The sequence below is a fragment of the Momordica charantia genome (assembly GCF_013281855.1).
Source record: "Momordica charantia cultivar OHB3-1 chromosome 8 unlocalized genomic scaffold, Mcharantia_2.0 BLBB01000008.1, whole genome shotgun sequence".
NCBI lineage: Eukaryota > Viridiplantae > Streptophyta > Magnoliopsida > Cucurbitales > Cucurbitaceae > Momordica > Momordica charantia.
In genome coordinates, this window is record NW_028275166.1 from 5,422,929 (window position 1) to 5,444,570 (window position 21,642).

The 21,642-nt window shown below is 30.2% G+C and overlaps 2 protein-coding genes across 3 annotated transcripts; both read right to left on the minus strand.

The window, feature by feature from the left end:
* Window positions 1-718: 718 nt before the first annotated feature.
* LOC111014024 (3-ketoacyl-CoA synthase 4) lies at window positions 719-2,909 on the minus strand. Its single transcript, XM_022288619.2, has one exon. It carries the CDS (start codon window positions 2,743-2,745, stop codon window positions 1,195-1,197), a length of 1,551 nt encoding a protein of 516 aa, XP_022144311.1. The 5' UTR covers window positions 2,746-2,909; the 3' UTR covers window positions 719-1,194.
* Window positions 2,910-15,599: 12,690 nt separating this feature from the next.
* Window positions 15,600-17,078, minus strand: LOC111014035 (protein RADIALIS-like 5). Of its 2 annotated transcripts, none has more exons than XM_022288634.2 (2): window positions 16,733-17,078; window positions 15,600-15,813 (listed from the first exon to the last, which is right to left on the minus strand). In XM_022288634.2, exons 1-2 carry the CDS (start codon window positions 16,990-16,992, stop codon window positions 15,807-15,809), a joined length of 267 nt encoding a protein of 88 aa, XP_022144326.1. In that variant the 5' UTR covers window positions 16,993-17,078; the 3' UTR covers window positions 15,600-15,806. The 2 variants fall into 2 exon arrangements, with proteins under 2 accessions (XP_022144326.1, XP_022144325.1); XM_022288633.2 differs by having other exon boundaries at window positions 15,600-15,820; window positions 16,733-17,069.
* Window positions 17,079-21,642: the final 4,564 nt, after the last annotated feature.

A 21,642-nucleotide genomic window follows, 5' to 3' on the forward strand; every position in this document is an offset into this window, starting at 1 on the left:
AATACGGTATTTAGTTGATCAGTCTTACTTTAGTATTAAAACTTTCACTCTATCAAATAAAACTTACAACTTATAAACAAATGTAATTTTCACCAACATACCAAGCTGAGTATAATTCAACTGGTTAAAACATTTATTTCTAATCAAAAGTACTCCAATTCCCACCTTATATATAGTTTTGGGAAAAGAATACAATCCATATTTTTTTATATAGAATTAGGATAACTAATAAATTTTTATGGATGAATTGTGCTCTTTTTTCAAAATTACTAGAAAAGAAAAAATCCAGGTTGAAAAAGGGCAGAGTACTTTTTTTTATATTATTTTTTTATTTCCACATTTTCAACCTTTAAAACCTTACTCATAAATAAAATATAAAATATTTAGAAAGAAAAACAAGAAAGGATATTTCAAATTGATTAGAGTTGATTTTGGACAATCTTTGAGTCCATATCGATCAATTCAATCAACATCATTCGGTGATATGATGATGTCAGATTTGATTTTGGATTGGAGAGGTCAATTAGGTTTTTGATTTTTTACACAAAAAAGTTTAATGAGCCAAAAATCAAGTTGAAAGCAACCCCTTACACACCTAATCAAGAAATGATGTTCCATAGTAAATGGATTTCCTCTATGCTTGTACAAACTTTGTCAGTTGGCCAACTTCTGCAATTTGGAAGAGAAGTAGAGAAAGAAGATGTTCATGAAACAAATGTAGAGAGAATGTTTGAAACAAACATAAACATTTGCAGGCAAAAGTTAGAAATCAATTCAATGGTTTAGAGGTAAATCAAAATTTACCAGAGATACAAATTGTACTGCAGAAGAACGAACTCCTTTGAATGGAGCTAAAAGCCTAAAACAAGTTTTCATCATAAAGAAGATAGATTTTAACAATAAGAGAAGGTTTTGTCTGACCCCATGGAGAAATTTCACATGGCAGTGACTGACTCTCCTCTATAACTTTGACATAGACTCATCGGACAATGCAACTCGGGCAATCTCGACATGGTGACTTGATGCAAACTGAAAACTTGAGAAGAAAACTCATAACTCGATCAATTTTCCTAGATGCAAACTATAAGCAAATAAATGACAACCATCAGGAGCAGAGGGCAAGACAAGAACAGTCAGGTAGGCGAAAGTCACGAAGCAAAAACCCGAATGAATGTTCCAAGCAATGTTACAGATCTAAGCAGGTAACTTAACAGGATAATTGTCGACGCAGTCCTCCCATGGACTAGATTGAGATGGCCTCACATTCCTGAGTGCTTCCCACACTGCACTGTTACACTTGAAACCACTGCCAAATGCAATCTGCCACACACGGTTGCCTTTGTGCATCCTCCCTTTGGCCTCTATGTAGGCCAATTCATACCAAATGGAGCTTGATGAAGTATTTCCAAAGCGGTGAAGCGTCATCCGAGAAGCCTCGACATGAATAGGCAAGAGCTGCAAATTCTTTTCCAATTCATCAATCACAGCCCTTCCTCCGGCATGTATGCAGAAGTGATCAAACGCAAGCTTGAAATCAGGGATATACGGCTTCATACTTCCATTTAAGAACTTCTTTACCAGTAGGGTGGCAAAGAACAATAGCTGCTCGCTAATTGGGAGTACGAGCGGACCCAATGTAGTTATGTTGGTTTTCAGAGCACCTCCAGCAATTGCCATTAAATCTTTGGACAGTGAGACTCCGGTCTTGCCCACATCGTCCTGCTCCTGGTAGACACATCGAAAAGCCTTATCATCGGCTCCACGATGGGTTCTCACAACATGAATAAGCCTATACTTAGCTCGCCTTCTATCCACAGACTTATTGGACAGTAGAACCGCAGAACCACCAACACGAAACAGACAATTAGGGATCAACATAGACTTCTTATTCCCAAAATACCAATTCTGAGTAATGTTTTCAGTACTCACAACAACAGCTACAGTATTCCTATGAACTTGCAAAAGGTCCTTAGCAAGATCAACTGCAATAACTCCAGCACTACAACCCATTCCACCTAAATTAAAGCTCCTTATATTTCCCCTCAATTTATACTTGTTAACAATCATAGCAGAAAGTGAAGGGGTTGGATTAAACAGGCTGCAATTTACAACGAGAATGCCAATATCCTTAGGTTTGACATTCGTATTAGCAAACAATTTATCCAAAGCACCAAACATGACCTGTTCGGCCTCCTCTCTGGCCGCGGCCATGGAGGGCCTGGGAGGAATATAATGCATAGCTTCGGGGACATAAGTCTCTTCACCAAGTCCGGAGCGCTCTAAAATCTTGCGCTGGAACTCGAGAGACGACTCATCGAAGTCCCCTTTAAGCCTGGAATGATCCATGAAGCGATGAAATGGAGCCTTAAGCTCGTCTGCAGGGCGATAACAGGAATAATCAACAAGATAAACCGGACGAGGACGAGTCATGGTATAAACCGTCAATCCGAAAACCATGACGGCGGAGCAAATAATGACGCTAACCAAATTGTACTGGAGATGAAACCAAAGCTGACGAACATCATCGAGATTCATTTGGGAAACCTCGATTAGGGTAACGGCGATTAAAGGAACAATACATAAGGTTAAGAGATTGGAAATCAAGTAGTGGTACCCTAGTTTGACGTACTTGAGATTCACGCTCTGGAGGAAATCGGGCAATCTTCTCGATTGATGGATCCGAACGGCACCATTTCCGGAGCCACTGTTGACGGTGGGAACAGGGGTTGGGCCGCCTCGGTCCATGGCGGGGGCCGTAGAGTTTTCCGATCACCGGAATCACAGGAAAGCAAAATCTGTAAAAATGACAACGAAGAAAAGGAAGAATCCGATGCGAGTGTTTTGGAATTTGAAGGGAGCGGAGACAGAGAGAGAGAGTGGAATTTTTTGAGCAGTGGTGGCTTTTTTCTTCTCTTTATTTTTACGTTTATAATTTCTAAAATAAGTTATTTTTATTTTAATATTTGTAATTTCCACGTATTGAAAATCGAGTAGCAACGCACGTGGCCATGCCGGTGATTTGACCCGGATTTCTACCTTCTACAGCGGCAAAATTTCTGGTACTACGCGAATTTTTCCCATTTACAGCCAACACAAAATTCACTTTTATGTATAATTTCTTCTCTTTCTCCTTTTTCATTTTTCACTTGGATCATTTTTAAGGATTTTTTTACTAAAAATAAAAATATTTTTAAATATGTTATTAATAATAGATATGTAATGCCAACGTGAACTTAATTTAACTATATTTAACATATTGTCCATGATCAAGAGATTATGAGTTCAAATATCTTATCTTACTTATCCTATTAATGAGATAATAAATATGTAATGACATTTTAGTATTTACCATCGGAACTAAATGAAAGTAGAGTTCAAAATTTGGAGGTTAAATTTGTAATTTAGTATATTCTCAATTTAAATGTGTAAATTATATTACATTTTTTAGCATTAGAAATATATGGTTGGCCTTCCAATCTCAACCATACATCTTAGCTAGTGATCAGGGGCAAAGTAGCTGGGCAAGATTCTTCTCCCAAATTTTCATACTATATATATATATACTTTTTTGGTTCGCACAGGACTAAATATATATTTTAGTTCTTAATATTTAAATATTAATTTTTTTAATTAATTTCATAGAGTTCCTAATAAAAAAGATGACAGTATATGAAATTTTAAACTTTTGTAATTTTACGAGGTTGTCAATGGTTAAACATTACAATAGGTTAATTTTCTATAATAACGAATGATTTTACCCCTAATTTATTTTAAATTTTTTTTAGTACAACAACGTATGAGGGAGGTAATTAGTGTTAATTATGAATAAATCACCGTTCAATCAAAAAATTAAGCTAATGGGTTGAGTAAATTTAATTCATTTATATGAATTCTCAGCATATTCTTGTGAGAGATATATGTCTTAATCAGTTAAGTTCTAATTAAATCATATGAAATGAGTGAAAGTTCTATTTTAGAGTAATGATATGTCTATATCATCAAATTAAAATTTGGTGTCCAAATGGTCATTCCAACGTAGTACTATTCTTCTTAATTCCGGAATTTTATGAGATTTGGTGTATTAGTGCCAGTAGCATCGCGCCCTATACGTTGGCTATATATTTGTATATCTTGTAACTTTTTTTTTTTTTTTAATTTGAGAATGGTTTTGTTTATAATCGTATAGTTTAAATTGGGTTATTCTTGGAGCTGCATATAATCTCTAATTACTCTAGAAGAACCTAAAAATTGACCTTAATTTGTCTTGATTTCAATTGAAAAAGACAATGATTCCGTATTGTTTTCTGGTTGTGTTTTATAATGGTCAAAATTAAGTGAAAAACAATGCCCCTTTTAGAAGGTCTTGTTCATGGACCATATGAAGGCCATACCTTTCTTGACACTTTCTCCTTATTAGTTGCATAAGGTTTAGCAAAATTGTAACGTAAAGTTTCTATATATAATTTTTATTTTGATTTTTTAAAAATAACCATTTTAGTTATTACTATTATTATGTCCCTTAATATCTATCTACCAAATATTTGTTTTGCTAACTTATCTGGCGGCCTCTAATTAATAACTCGTAATACACCCTATTCAAAATCATAGGTTATCTATTTGTTGAACCATTAATGACAACAAATCATGAGACCAATAATTTTTTTTAGTCGATTAGAATAAACATTTTGAAAATTCATGAACTAAAAAAAAAGTGGATTTAAAAGTCCAGAGAATAAAGTAAATATTTTGAAAATGAATGAAACATTTATTTTTTAATTTTAAGTTTAAGTTTATATTATTTTGATCCTTACCTAAAAATTCATTTTGAATCAAACACGGGTGGTACATTCTTTTAGGAAAAGAGGATAAAGAGAATCAAAATATGACAAATGAAAAAGCAATGCAATAAATATTTTAAAAATCTTTCGTTGTATCGTAAAAACTTTATAATAAAAAAAATAGAAAATTGGTTGCGGAGATTTTTGGAGTCAGTTTCAACAGTCTCTGCTAGTTGAACCTCATCTGTAGCGACCATCTGGTTCATTGTTACTACCAAAAAGAGGGTCTACCATTATTTTAATATCAACTTAATTAAGTGACTTGTAACGTTAACAATATCTTAAATTTATAATTTCTTTAAAAGAAAATTTTCAATTGTTTATAAAAAAAAATCGCGTGCAAGAAAAAAATATATAAAAAGAAAAGAAAATAATGTGGTTATCCAAATCACTCTAGTGAACGAACAAAAAGATAGGAGAATGCAAGGAGAACATGTTGAGAGAAAAAAAGATGTTTTGACTCTCAAGTTAGCTAGAATTCGAGCTATTAGTTCAAGGATGGGCAATTAAGTTCGCATACTTGCTTTTAGAGTTTTTCTCGGTATTTATAAGCATAGATAGGTGGGTCAACTTACCGCCTAATTTCCACGACTGCAAAATTATTAGTACAGGATCTACAGTTATAAATGGTTTTAGTATATCTTGATTAAGTTTTATTAAAGTCTGGACTATCGGTTCTAGAGTGTTATTTACCGGTTCCTAAAAGATATAAGGAGTTATACCTCGATTCTTAATAACCTCTCTTCTTCTTACGTTGTCTAACAAAATATTCTCAATGATTTTTTTAAATAGTAAAGTTTTGAAAACAACTTCAAACAACCATACCTTATCATCCATGTATTGAAATTTTCAAATTCATACAACAAATATGAATCTTACCAAAAGTTAGGAAACAATTTTCCACCAATACCTACATCGAATTATTTATACGGTCAAATTGGTGACCTTTTATTTTATTTTATTTTTCCTTTTTCATAATTGAGACCTCAAAACAAAAACAACCCAACTTAAATGGGATAATAGACAAATTGACTTTTCTCATTCTTGAATCTTTCCCATTCAATTATTACACAATTATTTATGAGATTCGTTTTGAGCTTTTAAAGTTGAATGGATCCTTTGTTTTTTATAGTCCTACGAGCGACCAATACAATTTTGATTATCTCTATTCTCGAAATGTTTATCTCAGACTTTGTATTTGTAACTTTAGTTATTGTGCTTTGAAATACGTTCGTTTTAGTTATTGTACTTTTTAATCTAACGTTTTAGAAATAAAAAATAAAAAGACTAAAATGAACGAAAGTTGAAAATATAGAAATTAAAATGAATATTTTGAAAATAAAAATTATCGAAATGAAAAAAATGGATAGTACATAGAATAACAGGGTATTTTAACCAAATATTTATAGGTTTTAAATCTCAAAAACTGATTTTTTTTCCTTCTTTTTCAAAGGAATATCAATAATAGGATTATTGAAGATAGATTAAAGAGAAGGCGAAATTATGAAAAATACTGTTCGTCTATGTGGGTGACTTTCAATTTTATTCTTAATATTCTAGAAATTTCAATTTTACCTTAATCTTTCCATTTAATAAAAGAAAACAAAAAACTTCATAAGAAAAATTCCATTATAATTGAAAATTTTAGAATATTAGGGGCAGAAATTAAAGCCAAATAATTAGATGGGAGACAACATTGAAACCAAATAAATTGAACAAAATTGCTCTCAACATTGTTGGTTTCAATTTTACTTCTAATATATTAAAACTTCAATTTAAAAAATAATTAGCTCCTTAATAGTGATGAGCAAATCTTTTCTTCACCACCGTTAAAAAATTGATAATTCATTCATTTTTATAAAAAACAACAAATTATGGGCCCGTTTGATAATGTTCCCGTTTCTTGTTTCTGTTTCTTCCTTTTTAATAAAGAAAAATAGAATTGAATGTCCCAACACCCATAAATCCAAAGATGATCAAACATCATTTATATGTATATGTTTTATAACAAATTATAAACGAAAACAAGAAACATGTTTTGATTGTTCCCAAAATTTCTATATAATTTTGAGAATGTTTTCAAAAAATGAAAAACAAGAAACATAATTAGTTGCAAAATGTTTAACTTTCTTAATAACATTTGGAAACGAGAAACAAAAAAGGGGACGTTACCAAACGGGTCTTATATTTCTTGTTTCTTATTTTTTGGCAACACTCTCAAAATTGTATAGAAATTTGGGAAACAACAAAAACAAGTTTATTCTTTCTTGTTTACATTTCCAAATTTTTTTCAAAACATAAATAAAAATATTTTTTTATTATACTTGAATTCATGGATGTTGAGATCATGCAATTCATTTTTCGTTATTAAAAATTAAGAAATAGATACAAGAAACAAAATCGTTATCAAACGAGTCTTAAGGAACCAAATATTTTGCCTTTTAAAATGTCTATTTTGATTTTTCTACCTTTTAAAAGTGACCATTTTTGTCTATTCATTTTCATTTTTATTTCAATTTTTCGATCATAATTTTAGTATGACACTGTACTCACATAATTTCTTACAAAGTACCCATAAAATTGTATTAAAAGATTTCTATCGTGTATAAATTTTATGTTAAAATTGTGTACATACAGATTAAAATGATTCTCCATCCCACATATTGTACTAAAAAAATGACCACTTTTTTAAAGTACAATTATCAAAATGACCATTTAAAAAATATATAAACTAAAATAAATAATAATTGAAAGTAGAAAGAGAATAAACATTATGAAATTACGATAACCTAGTAAAACAAAGTCAGAAAATATATGGACGAAACCAATATTTAAACCTAACATTTTTCTAACCTAAATGTCATACAAAAGGTTTTGCTGAACAAATTAAAGGTTTAATAAATAAAATTGAAAACTTCTAAAATGCTACACGCACGTTTCGCATTTTATATAATTTAACCTAAAAAGAAATACTAAAAGAAACGAGAGATACCTGTCTAAAAAAAAAAAAAAAAAGAAAAGAAAAGAAAGGAGTGATAAAGACAATTTGTAATATTATTATTATTTTGTTTTTACCTCTCTGGTATTTTCCGGCGAAATGCATTTTTGGCGCAGAAGACAATTTATTGGACATGAAACAGCAATTATTACAAAATGTGGGCCCAACCAAAGCAATGACGTGGATTGAGAGTTGACGTTCGCACTAATGCTCTAAAAAAACGTGTTAAAAATTGGGTTGCCGGTTGGGCACAGCAATTTTCTTCCTACACAAGTTAAAAAATGGACCCTCCAAATCCAAATCTTCTTATTTAGTATTATTAATACGAAGTCAGAATAATAAAAAATCGAAATAAATATTAATCTGAATTGAAATTAGAAACTAATATTGTTTACTAATATTATTTGAAATCCGAATAAGAATCAAATATATAGTAATTATTACTAACTTATTACAAGTAAATTAACTAAATTAAACAATACTAAATTTTAATTTAATAGTAATGTTTTTTATTTTAATAATTCATTTAATATTAACTAATAATAAAGAGTTAAAATATAATTAAAACTATCAATATAATTTTTTATTAGAACAATTATTATTAATATAAAATATTATTAAATTTTGTTGTTATGATATTTAATAATGTGAATAACAAAGCAAAATTAAACAATTGATAAATAAATAGACATTTGTAATATTTTATAATAAAATCGTTTAGTATAATTTTTTATTACAAGAAAACTTATGAGTAGTGGTATAAATAAACAAAGAAGTAGTGAAATGAAGAATTAATAAAAAAAAAAAGTGATGTGTTTTGTTAATAGACGAAAGAAAAAGGTAAAAGTTGTGAATAATTATTAATTAGATACGAGACCAACAAAATAATAAATTAGAATGAGATTTATGAAGTATCTAAGAATTTCATATTATATTTTTCAATCGAAGTGATTTCCAAGTTCGAGATAGGTATCACAAATTGATCTCATTCCTAATACCATAAATGAAAGTTTTCATTCTCATTCTTTAAAAATAAAGAAGATCTAAATATTGATGTGGATGGAAATATTAAATTCATTGGATGCCAATTAGAACAACTTCTAGATATAAAAGAAACTCACACCCACTTTTCAACTAAAATTGGACATTTTTACCCAAGGAAAAAAAAAAGAGTTCGCACATAAAGGAAAAAGAAAAACAAGAAAATGGTCATAACGATGATTCTACTGTTTATATTTGCCCTGCCCGGGATTCTAACTAGTAGGGCAAGGACCATATCTTTTGGCTCCCTCACTAAAAATATGTTATGATCCATGAGTAGCTGTAGCTATTTGATACGAATCCATTTGTGACCAGTTACATATATCAAAGGAGCAATTATTACAAGAAAGGCAAGGAAGATTCAAGAGGCTTTCACACTGCACCTTCAAAAGCTTGTTAATGCACAAGAACCAACAAAGAGTTTTGAGCCCGAATTTATTCATAATGTTACTTCAATGAGTCAAGAAGAGAATGGAGCAAAGATGGCACGAGAAAAGTTGTCTATTTTGAGAGATGACACGGAGGACAAAAAAAGTGTGCAGATTCGTGAACAGATGCCTTTGCAGATTGCACCTCTTTGGAGTTTGTGAAGTCAAAAGTTGTCAAACCATATCCAAATGTGAAGCGCCTCCTACAGCACATAGATAAGACCATTTGAAGCATGACTACGTTTTCTGATCCGCATTTAAGTGTCTAGAATGATGTGCAATCAAGTTTTAATTTGCATGTCTTATTTTCTACAATTTGCATTAAGTAGTATTTTGAAAAACTTTTGGTGTTCTTATGTTGAACGACCATTTTGCCTATTTAAAGGCTTGTAATGCTCTTGTTATGGATAACTAAAGATTAAAACATATTGAAATTCAAGAACTTTTGTTCCTTAACACTTTTGGTGTTGCTTCTTTCAAATCTTGCTTTAGGTTTGATGTTAAACCGATTCATTGGATTAGTCTCGATCAAGCTAATTCTGGAGTGAGTCGTCTTAGGATCTAGGAGTGTCTATCGTAGATTCTAAGTCCGATCTAAGAGTGATTCATCTTCTAACCTTACTCTTGGTTGGAATCATTCGGTAAGTTAGTCGTTTTTGTGAATGTTTGCAAGGATCCTAGAAGGACCTCTAACTTTGTAAACACGAGCAACCTTGGCGCTTATCATTTGGTATCAGAGCATTGGTCGACATCCTTTGGCCGGTTCTAGAGGTGAAATATCTTTACTTTATTTAATTTTATTTTTCTGTTATTTTCCTTTTTCGAAAGTAGTTTCTTACAAAGTGTAACAAGACATAACTTGTCTTGAAATTCTTGTATTTTGCTCTCGGATCATTAGCAAAGAGAAAAAAAATTAGAAGCAAAAGAAAAAAAAAGGAAAAAAAAAACAGAAGCAAAAGAAAGAAAAAACAGTAGCAAAAAGAAACAAAAACAGTAGCAAAAAGAAAGAAAACCGTAGAAAAAAAAAAGCATTCGAAGATCCGAGGCACACGAAAGGTTCTTTTCGTTATGTTGTGTTTTGTTTAAATTATCAAGTTGTTTATCCTAAGATTGAGTTTCTGTAGTCTTAGTTTGTGAGAGTTGATCATTGAATTAGTTATATCAAGCTTTAAGCAAGATTGCACCAAAATTTAAGCCAACCCTTACATCTTTGACCTAGTACCAAAAGCCTACCCTTGAGTGATAAACACGAGTGTCCTTGAGTGAAATCTTGGTGAGAAGAGTGGTAAGGTCCTTATTATCATTATTATTGTTTCTAACAAAATGGCACAGGATGGAGTACCACAAATACCGCAAGATCCTAACATGGTGATTCTTCAAGCAATTCAAGGAATGATGGAAATGATGATGGAAGATAGACAAGAAAGGAGAGCGCAACAACAAAGAGAAGAACGAGCCTTACAAGAAGATGATGCGTTTGACCTTGCTGAACAAGAAAGACAAGTTGGAGGAAGAAGAAATGGGAGAGGAAGAGGACGAAATAACTTTGCCAACGTCATGCAACCTAGAAGATTGGAAAGATTAAATGAAAATAGGGATGGCGGAGTTAAACTCAAAATTCCACCATTTAGTGGAACGGCGGACCCCGATGCTTACTTGCGATGGGAAAGGAAGATAGAACGTGTATTTCATTGCTCTACATATAGTGAAAATAAGAAGATGAGACTTGTCATTGCCGAATTCATTAATCATGCTAATGAATGGTATCAACATCTCAAATCCGAGAAAAGAAGGAAAGATGAGGATCAAATAGAAGCTTGGGAAAAACTCAAAGAAGCCATGAGAATGAGGTATGCTCCCAAACATTATAAAAATGATTTGAAAACTAAACTGCAAGCTTTGAGGCAGGGAACAAAAAGTGTTGATGAGTATTATCAAGAGATGGTGATTTTAATGGAAAAAGCACACATTCGAGAAGAAGAGGAAGAAACCATGTCTAGATTCCTTGGAGGTTTGAATCTGGAAATTGTTCATCATATTGATAGAAATCCACCACCCTACTTGGAAGATATGTATCACCATGCTATCAAAATTGAAGATCAATTGAGGAAAGAAGAGGAGCATTCCAAATGGAATGAATTCATGCAACCAAAAGGGAAGTTTGGTGCTGTCAAAAGAGTGAAGGCCGAGAGCTCCAATGCCAAAAACAATGAAGTTCCAAAGGAGGTAAGAGAGAAGACTAATTCTCTTACATGTTGTAAGTGCAAAGGGTTTGGACACATGAGCAAAGAATGTGTCAATAAAGAAGTCATGGTGATAAGAAATGGTGTTGTTGATTCAAATGATGCTTGTGAGAAATATGATGCAAAATTTGAGGAAGATTCTAAAGCACATGTTGATGAATTTATTGAACAAGATCGCAAAGATTCTGATTTTGATAAAAGTGAGTTCAAAGAAAAGAGAGAAAGAGAAGAGTTAAGAGAAAGGAATTCAAAGGAGAAAGAAGAGGAAAATAGCAAGATCCAATCCATTTGTCAATATAAGTCAAATCTTATAGCATTGTTGCATAAGGACCCTTACTATCAAGCTCACATATTTTATCATAGTCTTTCTACTTTTCTAAGATTTTTGCAGGAAGTTCCAACTTTTCAATTCAAGCATGATCGAATACAAGAAACAAAGGAAGCTATAAAGGAGCCAAGAAGAGTTATCCTATCATCTTCTCATGATCTTGAGATTGTCTTACAAGGTAAGTATAAAATATATCTTGATTTTAAAGATACTAACTTGCTTCCTTATTGTGTAGGTAACCATGGACATAAGAAACCTAAGGTGAAAGGCATTGTGGAAAACTACTTATCTAAGAATTTGTATAAAGAATTCCATGGTCGAGAAAGCAGAATGTTATGTTGGAGAATGCAAATGCAAAGTACCAACCGGAGGAAAAATAAATCCGAGCACAATTTCAACAAACCAAGTGATTGGGTTTGGAAGCACTTTTGGAAGGAACGAAGAATTTGTCCAAGTCCAAACATAAGAAGACTAAGAAGGATGATATTACATGAAGACTTCAAGATTGCACTTCAAGGAAGTCAAAAAGTGGTGTTAACTCAAAGAAGGGAAACAAGAAAGGGCCATAGAAATTTTCAAGAAGAAAGAAGTGACATGTCCAACGAAGAAAATCATAAATCTTCAAGCTCCAATATACAACTCACAAGGTAAGGAACAAGTTGTTAAGGCTTATCATTGGACTAACTTGATTCGTTTTGATGAAGGAAATGAAAACCTTGATTTGAGGACAAATTCTTTTAAAGAAAGGGGGGATGATACGAATCCATTTGTGACCAGTTACATATATCAAAGGAGCAATTATTACAAGAAAGGCAAGGAAGATTCAAGAGGCTTTCACACTGCACCTTCAAAAGTTTGTTAATGCACAAAAACCAACAAAGAGTTTTGAGCCCGAATTTATTCATAATGTTACTTCAATGAGTCAAGAAGAGAATGGAGCAAAGATGGCACGGGAAAAGTTGTCTATTTTGAGAGATGGCACGGAGGACAAAAAAAGTGTGCAGATTCGTGAACAGGTGCCTTTGCAGATTGCACCTCTTTGGAGTTTGTGAAGTCAAAAGTTGTCAAACCATATCCAAATGTGAAGCGCCTCCTACAGCACATAGATAAGACCATTTGAAGCATGACTACGTTTTCTGATCCGCATTTAAGTGTCTAGAATGATGTGCAATCAAGTTTTAATTTGCATGTCTTATTTTCTACAATTTGCATTAAGTAGTATTTTGAAAAACTTTTGGTGTTCTTATGTTGAACGACCATTTTGTCTATTTAAAGGCTTGTAATGCTCTTGTTATGGATAACTAAAGATTAAAACATATTGAAATTCAAGAACTTTTGTTCCTTAACACTTTTGGTGTTGCTTCTTTCAAATCTTGCTTTAGGTTTGATGTTAAACCGATTCATTGGATTAGTCTCGATCAAGCTAATTCTGGAGTGAGTCGTCTTAGGATCTAGGAGTGTCTATCGTAGATTCTAAGTCCGATCTAAGAGTGATTCATCTTCTAACCTTACTCTTGGTTGGAATCATTCGGTAAGTTAGTCGTTTTTGTGAATGTTTGCAAGGATCCTAGAAGGACCTCTAGCTTTGTAAACACGAGCAACCTTGGCGCTTATCACTATTATCTTTGAAGATACTCGAAATAGGAAGGATAAATAAACTCATAAAGTAGACTATTGAGCTACAAGTTCCACAACATAGAAGCTGGATTCTCTAAAAAGCTAAGTTCATGGGTGTTTAAGTCGAAATCTGGTCGTACGAGATTCTACTTGAGAATCAAGATGCCTAGGATCTGTAAAACAAAGGTGAACGTTCAGAAGCTCAAATTAATCTTAGGTTGAACTATTTCAATATATAATTTGCCATCAGAATCACACGTACTTGAGAATCTTTAGTACTTATAAGTGTACATCACTTATAATCGTTGTTCAATCACACGTTTCCACAAACTCCAGCATTAAATCTATTAGTAGAATGATTGCACCGTTACTAGCCTGCGTGAAGGGTGTTCAGCCTTATAGGTTGAATATCGGAATACATATATACTTCGCATATATCTGTCGACATATTACTCCTTGGTTTTTTTAATTTTCCGATCCGTGCCTCCCCTAACACACGGTGACGCAAATATATTCGCCCTCCGGAGAGAGATCAGGAGGGCTACTTAGAGACTTTGGAGCCGTAAATGTAAAGGTTACTTGGTTGAACATACATGAAAAAAAAAATTAAAAAATTTGTAGATATAATAACTCTCTTAAATATGGGTAATTGTGCAGGCTTACCCTTCTTAAACATCAATTCTTTTACTCTTTCAAAATTGAGATATTATTGTAATTCAAGTGTCACTTAGTATATTTGGCGTCTCTTTTCCTAGGAATAAAATTGTTTTTCTTTCGTTTGAAATGTAATATTGCAAGAACCTATGCTTTAATTAGATAAAATTACAAAAGTTAAACTTTAAATTATGTAGCACAAATGCATAACATTATTATATGTTTGTTGAATATTAGAAAGGAATATTTCAAATCAAGATACATATCATTATTTACAATAAAGTAACAATCTCATCATTTTGAGATATTAATATTAAAATTATAATTGAATAACATAAATGTAATACTTAGAACAATTTTGGGGTGACTATAAAATATATATGTACATTATTCTTATCAAAATCAAAAGTTGGTGAACTCATGAAAAATAAAAAATTCCAAAAGATGGTTATTTATTACAATTTTCCGTTGTAGTTCCTTAAAATGGACCTAAGTATATAAGTGGTCTAAGCCCAATAGAAATTGTAGGTTGCTATTTTATTTTAATTATATATTGATATTAGATTTGATGTGTTCTTCCCCTGCCTTTCTAAAGTGGACGAGTAAATACTTTAAATTTTAAACAACGATAATAAGTACTTTGCTTAATTAACGAAAAGTAGTTGAAGAAATTCTAAAGACATATAAAATTACTCAAAGTTAGAAAGAAGTATTTAACTAATTTTCTTCTTAAAATACTTATATAATGAATTTTCACTTAAATATGTATTTATTTTTTTAATAGGCCTGTTAAATGCCCGATTTTCTTTTATTTTTATTTTTCTATTTTTACTACATTAGATGTAGCTCTAGTTAGATCCATATAACAAACGTTAGCAATATTTTTTGGGATAGTTTGGCGCACCTCAACATAAAATATTAAATCTTAGGTGGATGACCATCGTAGTTTTTAGTAATATTTATGAAATAATACTTTAATAAAAAAGTGTTTGATTACAAATCACTTTGATGTTTGGTTATACCCTCTTAAAACTTCTTTTGTGATGCTTCTGGGTTCGGGGTTAGGCCAAAAGTACTTTCAAAGTACCTTCTTTATTAAGTGCATTTTTATTTTACTAAAAGCAATTTTATGTTAATTATAAACATAGTAATTTTGAGGGGGAAAAAAAAGGCATTTGGACCCTCTAAAAAGTATGGTTAAATTGCAGTCTCTCTTTTATGCCATTTTCTAAAAATTATGTATTTCCTAAAAAAAAGAAAAACCAGAAAAAGGTGATGGCACACTACGTTCGAAATTTCACTCTAAGTTTGTATCAAAACAAACGTCATTCATACCTGCATTTTTCGTATGTGTGTGCACTGAGAGTGGAGAATCGAAAAAATATATTACCTTAACTAGTTGAGTTACATTCAGATTTAACATATATTTAAGAAATAATGTGATTAATTAGATACATAAAATATAAGCATATATTAATAAAAACATGACATTCGATACAGCATAATTAATATTCTTAATATATATAATGGAAAGATCTATAAGTCACATATATATATATATATACAAGCACTTGATCAGTTGGGAGCTTTGGTTGATATCAATGGAGTAGCTTTTATTCTTTACTTCAATCCTTCTTGGTTGTTGCAATCATTGTAGCTTTAGACTCTTCAACCTCCAAAATCACAAATAAAATAAATAAATAAATTGAGAGGGTGCACCCCAAATGAGCATTACTAGCTAATTACACATTTGGCACTTTCTTTTATTAATTTTAAACCTATCATTACACTTTAAAAAATTTATGCTGATTTTGATTCTTAAACTTTCTAACATTTATCTAATTTTACTTTAATTTCTCTGTACTTTGAAACCTCCCTTTCAGTATCTATATACTTTTAAAAATAGTTATTTTGGTATATATTATTTTTACTTTTTATCTCATATTTTTCGATCAATACAATTTCAACACGACATTACACTCAATACATTTCTTGAAATGTAGTCATGATATATTCTAATTAAAAAGTTTTCGTTGTATAGTGTTAAAATTTTGTAGATAGGAAATCAAAATGATCACTTTAAAAAAAATATATAAGAATCAAAACAAATGTTTTGAAAATACCGAAATTAAAACAAACCATCGTTCAAATTACAGGTACCAAAACAGACATTTTAAGAAGTAAAGAAACTAAAATGAATTAGATAAATAGGGTTTAAAAAGATGGACGATTTAACTGTATGTTCATATTTTGGACAAGTTCCTTTGTGAATTTTTTTGTTACCAACCAAATTTAATCTAATATATGAAATAACCAAAAATTATTCATTTATAAAAAATACACGGATCAAAATGAATATTTTGAAAGTACATAAAATAAAACAAACCAAAATTAAAATTATAGATACGGAACATACATATTTTAAGAAGTATAAAAACTAAAATAAACGGGAGAAATAGGATTTAAGAAAACGAACCATTTTAACTGTACGTTGATATTATTTTGAAGAAGTTCCTTTATGATTTTTTTTTTTTTTGGTTATGAACCAAAAGACAATCTAATATATGATCTAGAGATGTGTTTACCTTTGTTGTTCTTCAAGAAAATTGGAATATTGTTTAGTGTTGTAATTGGGGAGAGGAACTCGGCCGGACTCGATATTGTGGACGTCCTCCACCAGCATATCGTAGTGAGTCTTAACTTCCTCCGCCGTCTTCCCGCCGACGGCTCTGGCCAGATTCTGCCACCGCTCCGGCGACTCCTTGTCGTACACCGTCAGAGCATTTTCAAACAACTTATTTTGCTTCGAACTCCACAACGAAGAAGACGAAGAAGAAGAACCCATTTCTGAACAAAACACAACTCCCTATGCCTTCTCACTTCTCTATTTATAACAGAGCGCCCCATCTAGTGAGAGAAAGAGATGAGAGAGAGACGGTGCCGCCCGCTTTAATCTCTAAATTCACCCCTCAAATCTCTCCTCTTGCTTTTTCTTTACTTTCACTAAAAACCCACGTTGACGTGTAATTTAGGATTCATTTAGTATCGTTTTTGTTTTTTATTTTTATATTTAACTTTTTTTATTAACATATAGATTTGACAACATTTCTTGTTTCTTATTCTCGTTTTTTAAAAGTGTTTTTTGGAATTCTAGAAACAACGTGATCAAATATTTTTACCTTAATTTTTTTACGAAAATATATAAAAAAGAAAGAATAAAAAATAAAAATAGTTACGAAAAGAAACTTTTTTTTTCTTTAATACTTGAAAAAGAAAATACGTTACAAAAACATATACCTTAATTTCTTTATCTTGCGTTTGCTTGAAGGGTTTTGAAATTAAAACCACCACCAATGACTAAGAGGTAAGAACACAATAGATGCCCATGGAAAAAATTAAAAATAAAAAAGTTAATTATTCTACGACATTCTTTCTTTTCCACTACTTTTCTTTCTTTTTCTTTTTCTTCGGTACAAGTTGCTTTGGTCAAAATTAAATTCGACGGACATCATTTTAATATCTTAGATTTTCAATAACTCTTACTAAATTTAATTCTGAGTTGCAAATTCTTTTATTTGTTTTTTTATTGAAATATGGGATCCAACTCACAACTTCTTAATTTGAGATATATATCTATTATCGTTGAAGTAAGTTCGTTTTGATAACGATGGATAAAGCTAATATCTTCGATAAGATCTAATATATTTTATATTTTATTAATAAATGGATCATATCCTTTAAGTACTATTATGATGAGTGGACAAGACTATTAAACCAAACAAATGGGTAAAAATAAATGAAATTTTCACTATTTTAATATTATATTATATTTTATAGATAAATGGATCATAATAATACTTTTCATCTTGTAAAAATAAATTACGTTGCAAACCTATGTTTAGTTTGTAAATTTATAAATTATAAAAAAATAGTATGAATATTGTAACAAGATGAGTTTTATCAACTTGAATTTATCTTCTTAATTTTGAATTATACCATCTTTAATTAACTTATGAGCCAAGTATACCTCCCAGACATGATCTATATACTTTTTTAGTCAGATTTCAATATTTAAAGCCAAGAAAAGGCTTTCTTAGTCAAAGTTCAATTATTATTCTTAATGTGGAAAAAAATCGAAAAAAGAAAAAAAAACTGAAGTACTGATATTTGAAACAAGCCTTGACCAAAAACCATGATCTGATTTTCCTTAACATTAGTCAAATGGGCATTATTAATTAATACTGAAATTATGACAAATAACCTAACTTAATTCAATAATACACTTAAAATTCAAGTTTTAATCTCTCCGTATAATAATAGGTATATGAACTTAAAAAAATTTCTAATAAGACTTTAAATTGGAATATAACTTAATTATAATTTAATTGAAAAGAAAGAAATGCTTCTTTTTGGGAATTCTCATTTTCTCAAAAGTTGCCGGAGTCAATAAGGTCCAGAGGAATTTGGATGAGGATAAAAAAAGACCAAAACCAAAGACATGAATTTTAAGGAACAAAAGCGGGGTTTTCTTTTCAACCTGAACTGCTATAATTAAGATCATGAATTTCAATCCTTCCATCCTACTTGATTGTGCTAAAAAACAATACGAATACTTTCGCCATTCGAGTAAATTTGTATTTCATCCGAATTAAAATTATAATATGTTAAAATTTAGTTTTAACATAATTTTATTAAATAATTCCTTTTTACCCTATAAAAAAAAAATATATATAAATCCAACAAAAGAGGAACTGTGTATATTTTGGAATCCTTATCATCCACGTTCGATGGGATGAGAATTTCCCCTTTTTAATTTGGAGTTCCTTTCCAGTATCATTTTCCCCCGGTCAGTTTGATAGCGATAATTTTCTAAAAAGTTATTTTAAATTAAAAATTAAAAGAAAAGAGAGCAAATACGGTTTTTTTCCTTTTAGTACGACCAAATACTTAGTTTAGTTAATTAATTTAAATTTTATCAAATAAAATTCTTAATTCGAATACAATTACTTTTTTTTTTTTAAGTTTAAATTTGTGACTGGCTATAGACATTTTTGTGGTCGTGTTGTTTTTATAAACATGTTTTTTAGTTGATTTGGACATTTTGTTACTACGTCTTTGAGTTTTTTTATTATTTTTTATTTTTAATTTAGGTATTTTCATAATTAGGCCCGAGCACTTTTGTTGTTTGATTTTTTTTTAATTATAAATTGAGCACTTCAAAATAAATTTTTTCTTTTTTTCTTTCTGGCAAGTTGAAGATGTGGGTCATCTCTCCCTTTTGGCTACAGGGTTGAAGATGCAATACTTTCCAACTGGTTCCTTCCTTTTCCTTTTGTGTGTAATCCAACTCAAATCGTTGCCAAGATTCTCCGTTTTTATCCCATTCCAAAGCTTTCGCTTCGTAAAGTAACTCATCTTTATAGAGAATCGAAGTCCTCTTTTCTCGACAAAGATGTCTCCCACCTCAAAACAACAGATAAAAAAAGATTCAAACATCTGATATTCTATTTGACTACAATTTCATTATATTTGAGAGAAGCAATGCATATATATATATATATATATATATATATATATAGTTTTGATGACCCTTGTAGGTATAATATATGAGTCAAAAGCTACCCATTATATATAGTTTTGATAACATTTGTCGATATAATATATGAGTGAAAAGCTACAAAATTTTGAAGGAAAACATAAAATGATATTTTGTGGCTATCCTCATTTTCCTTTATGTGTCATACAATATTCAAAACAATCATTTGCTGAAAATTGACTCGCTCAACTAGGCTTCATTATTCCATATCAAAAGTATATATATATAGAGTTAATTTAATAAAGTGATTTTATTATATATATTCTCGTTCTTGGCTGTGTCTCTTAAAAGCAAGAAACGAATTAGAGATTCTTTATTTGGGTCGAGTTCTCCCCACTCAAGTAGCAAAAAGTTTTCAAAAATAGTCTATATCTAAAAGCATACATAATTGTACTATAGATTAGAAAGAAAATAAAATGTATATGGTTTGTATACAACATAGTTTATTTTTAAAAAATAAGGACATGGAGTTGTGACTCCTATTAAATCGGAGTTTCCATGCATAATAGGAAGGAGGGTATTAAATTTTTATCAATTTAATCAATATTTTTATATATTTATGAATTTGATATTGACCTCAGAGGTGAATTGATATTTTTGTAGGATCCAAAAAAATTGATAAAATATAAAAAATAAAAATAAAATATCACTCTAATATATAGACATAATATTAATAATATATTTTAACTTATTTAAAAAGAGTGAAATTCTTATTTGTTATTTAAAATATTTAATGATTTTTTTTATACTTTCATCGACATCACATTTAACTGATATTTTCATTGACATTTTTATAGAAATGTGATATGAATATTTCCATCGATGCCAACATTTAAAATCTTGAATAGAAGTTTTTGGATGGGGAGGGAGAAAGTTCCACTCTTTGATTTTTTTTTTTTGTTAAAAAAATTAAATATATCCTGTGATCTCTAATATTTATGTTTTCAAATTAATATATTTGAATACATGAGCATGTCATTTGAAAAAAAAAAAAAGATTTTGTTAATTGTTAGATTGAATTTTGACAATAAACCGTACCTATTGTGTTTTAGGTGTCAAGTAGTAGACATTTTAATCAACTTTGACGGAGTCAAGTAGTACTTCAGTGACATGTTCATGTCTTAAATGTATTAATAGAATGATAATTATAATGATATATTAACTTTTTACTAATAAAATTTTTGTGCAAATATCTAATTGAGAATTTCTAATAAAACTGAAAATTTTAAAAGAGAAAAGACAAACATATATTTACCTTTTAACAAAAATCAAGAATAGCTTCAAGAATTTCCTATGGGAAATGCACACGAGGAACAAAGATTTTCTGTGAGAATTTTTTCCACCAATATATAAAATTTTTAATTAAGCTAATATTTATTTATTTAATTAGATTCTAGTTCAACATCATATCATATGTTTTTTCAATTTTTTTAGAGCAATTTATGGGATGGGGATTGAACTCACGATTAGAAATATAAGTCAATTGTTGAGCTATGTTCATTTGATACGTTTTTCTAATTTTTAAATACGAAAAATATATAAATATTCTTCAAATATTATTTTTTCTGTAATTTTAATTTATTGTATATGAATTATAATATTAAAAGTTATATAATATCCTTCCGGCAAAAAAGTTATATAATAACAGTAATATTTTGATATTTAATTTTATAATTTTGGTGATAAAAAATGAGGGTGGATGAACACTCATCGTCTTCATCCTCAAAATAAAAATTAAATAAAAGAGAAATTTATTAATATATAATTTAATGCCAACATGGTATAGTTAGTGATAATTGGTATTTACTTCTTTTTTTAATTTTTGGAAGGTCGAATCTCTATCCATAATTTGTTGTACTCTAATAAATATATATGTAGTTTAAAAAATGACACGACTTT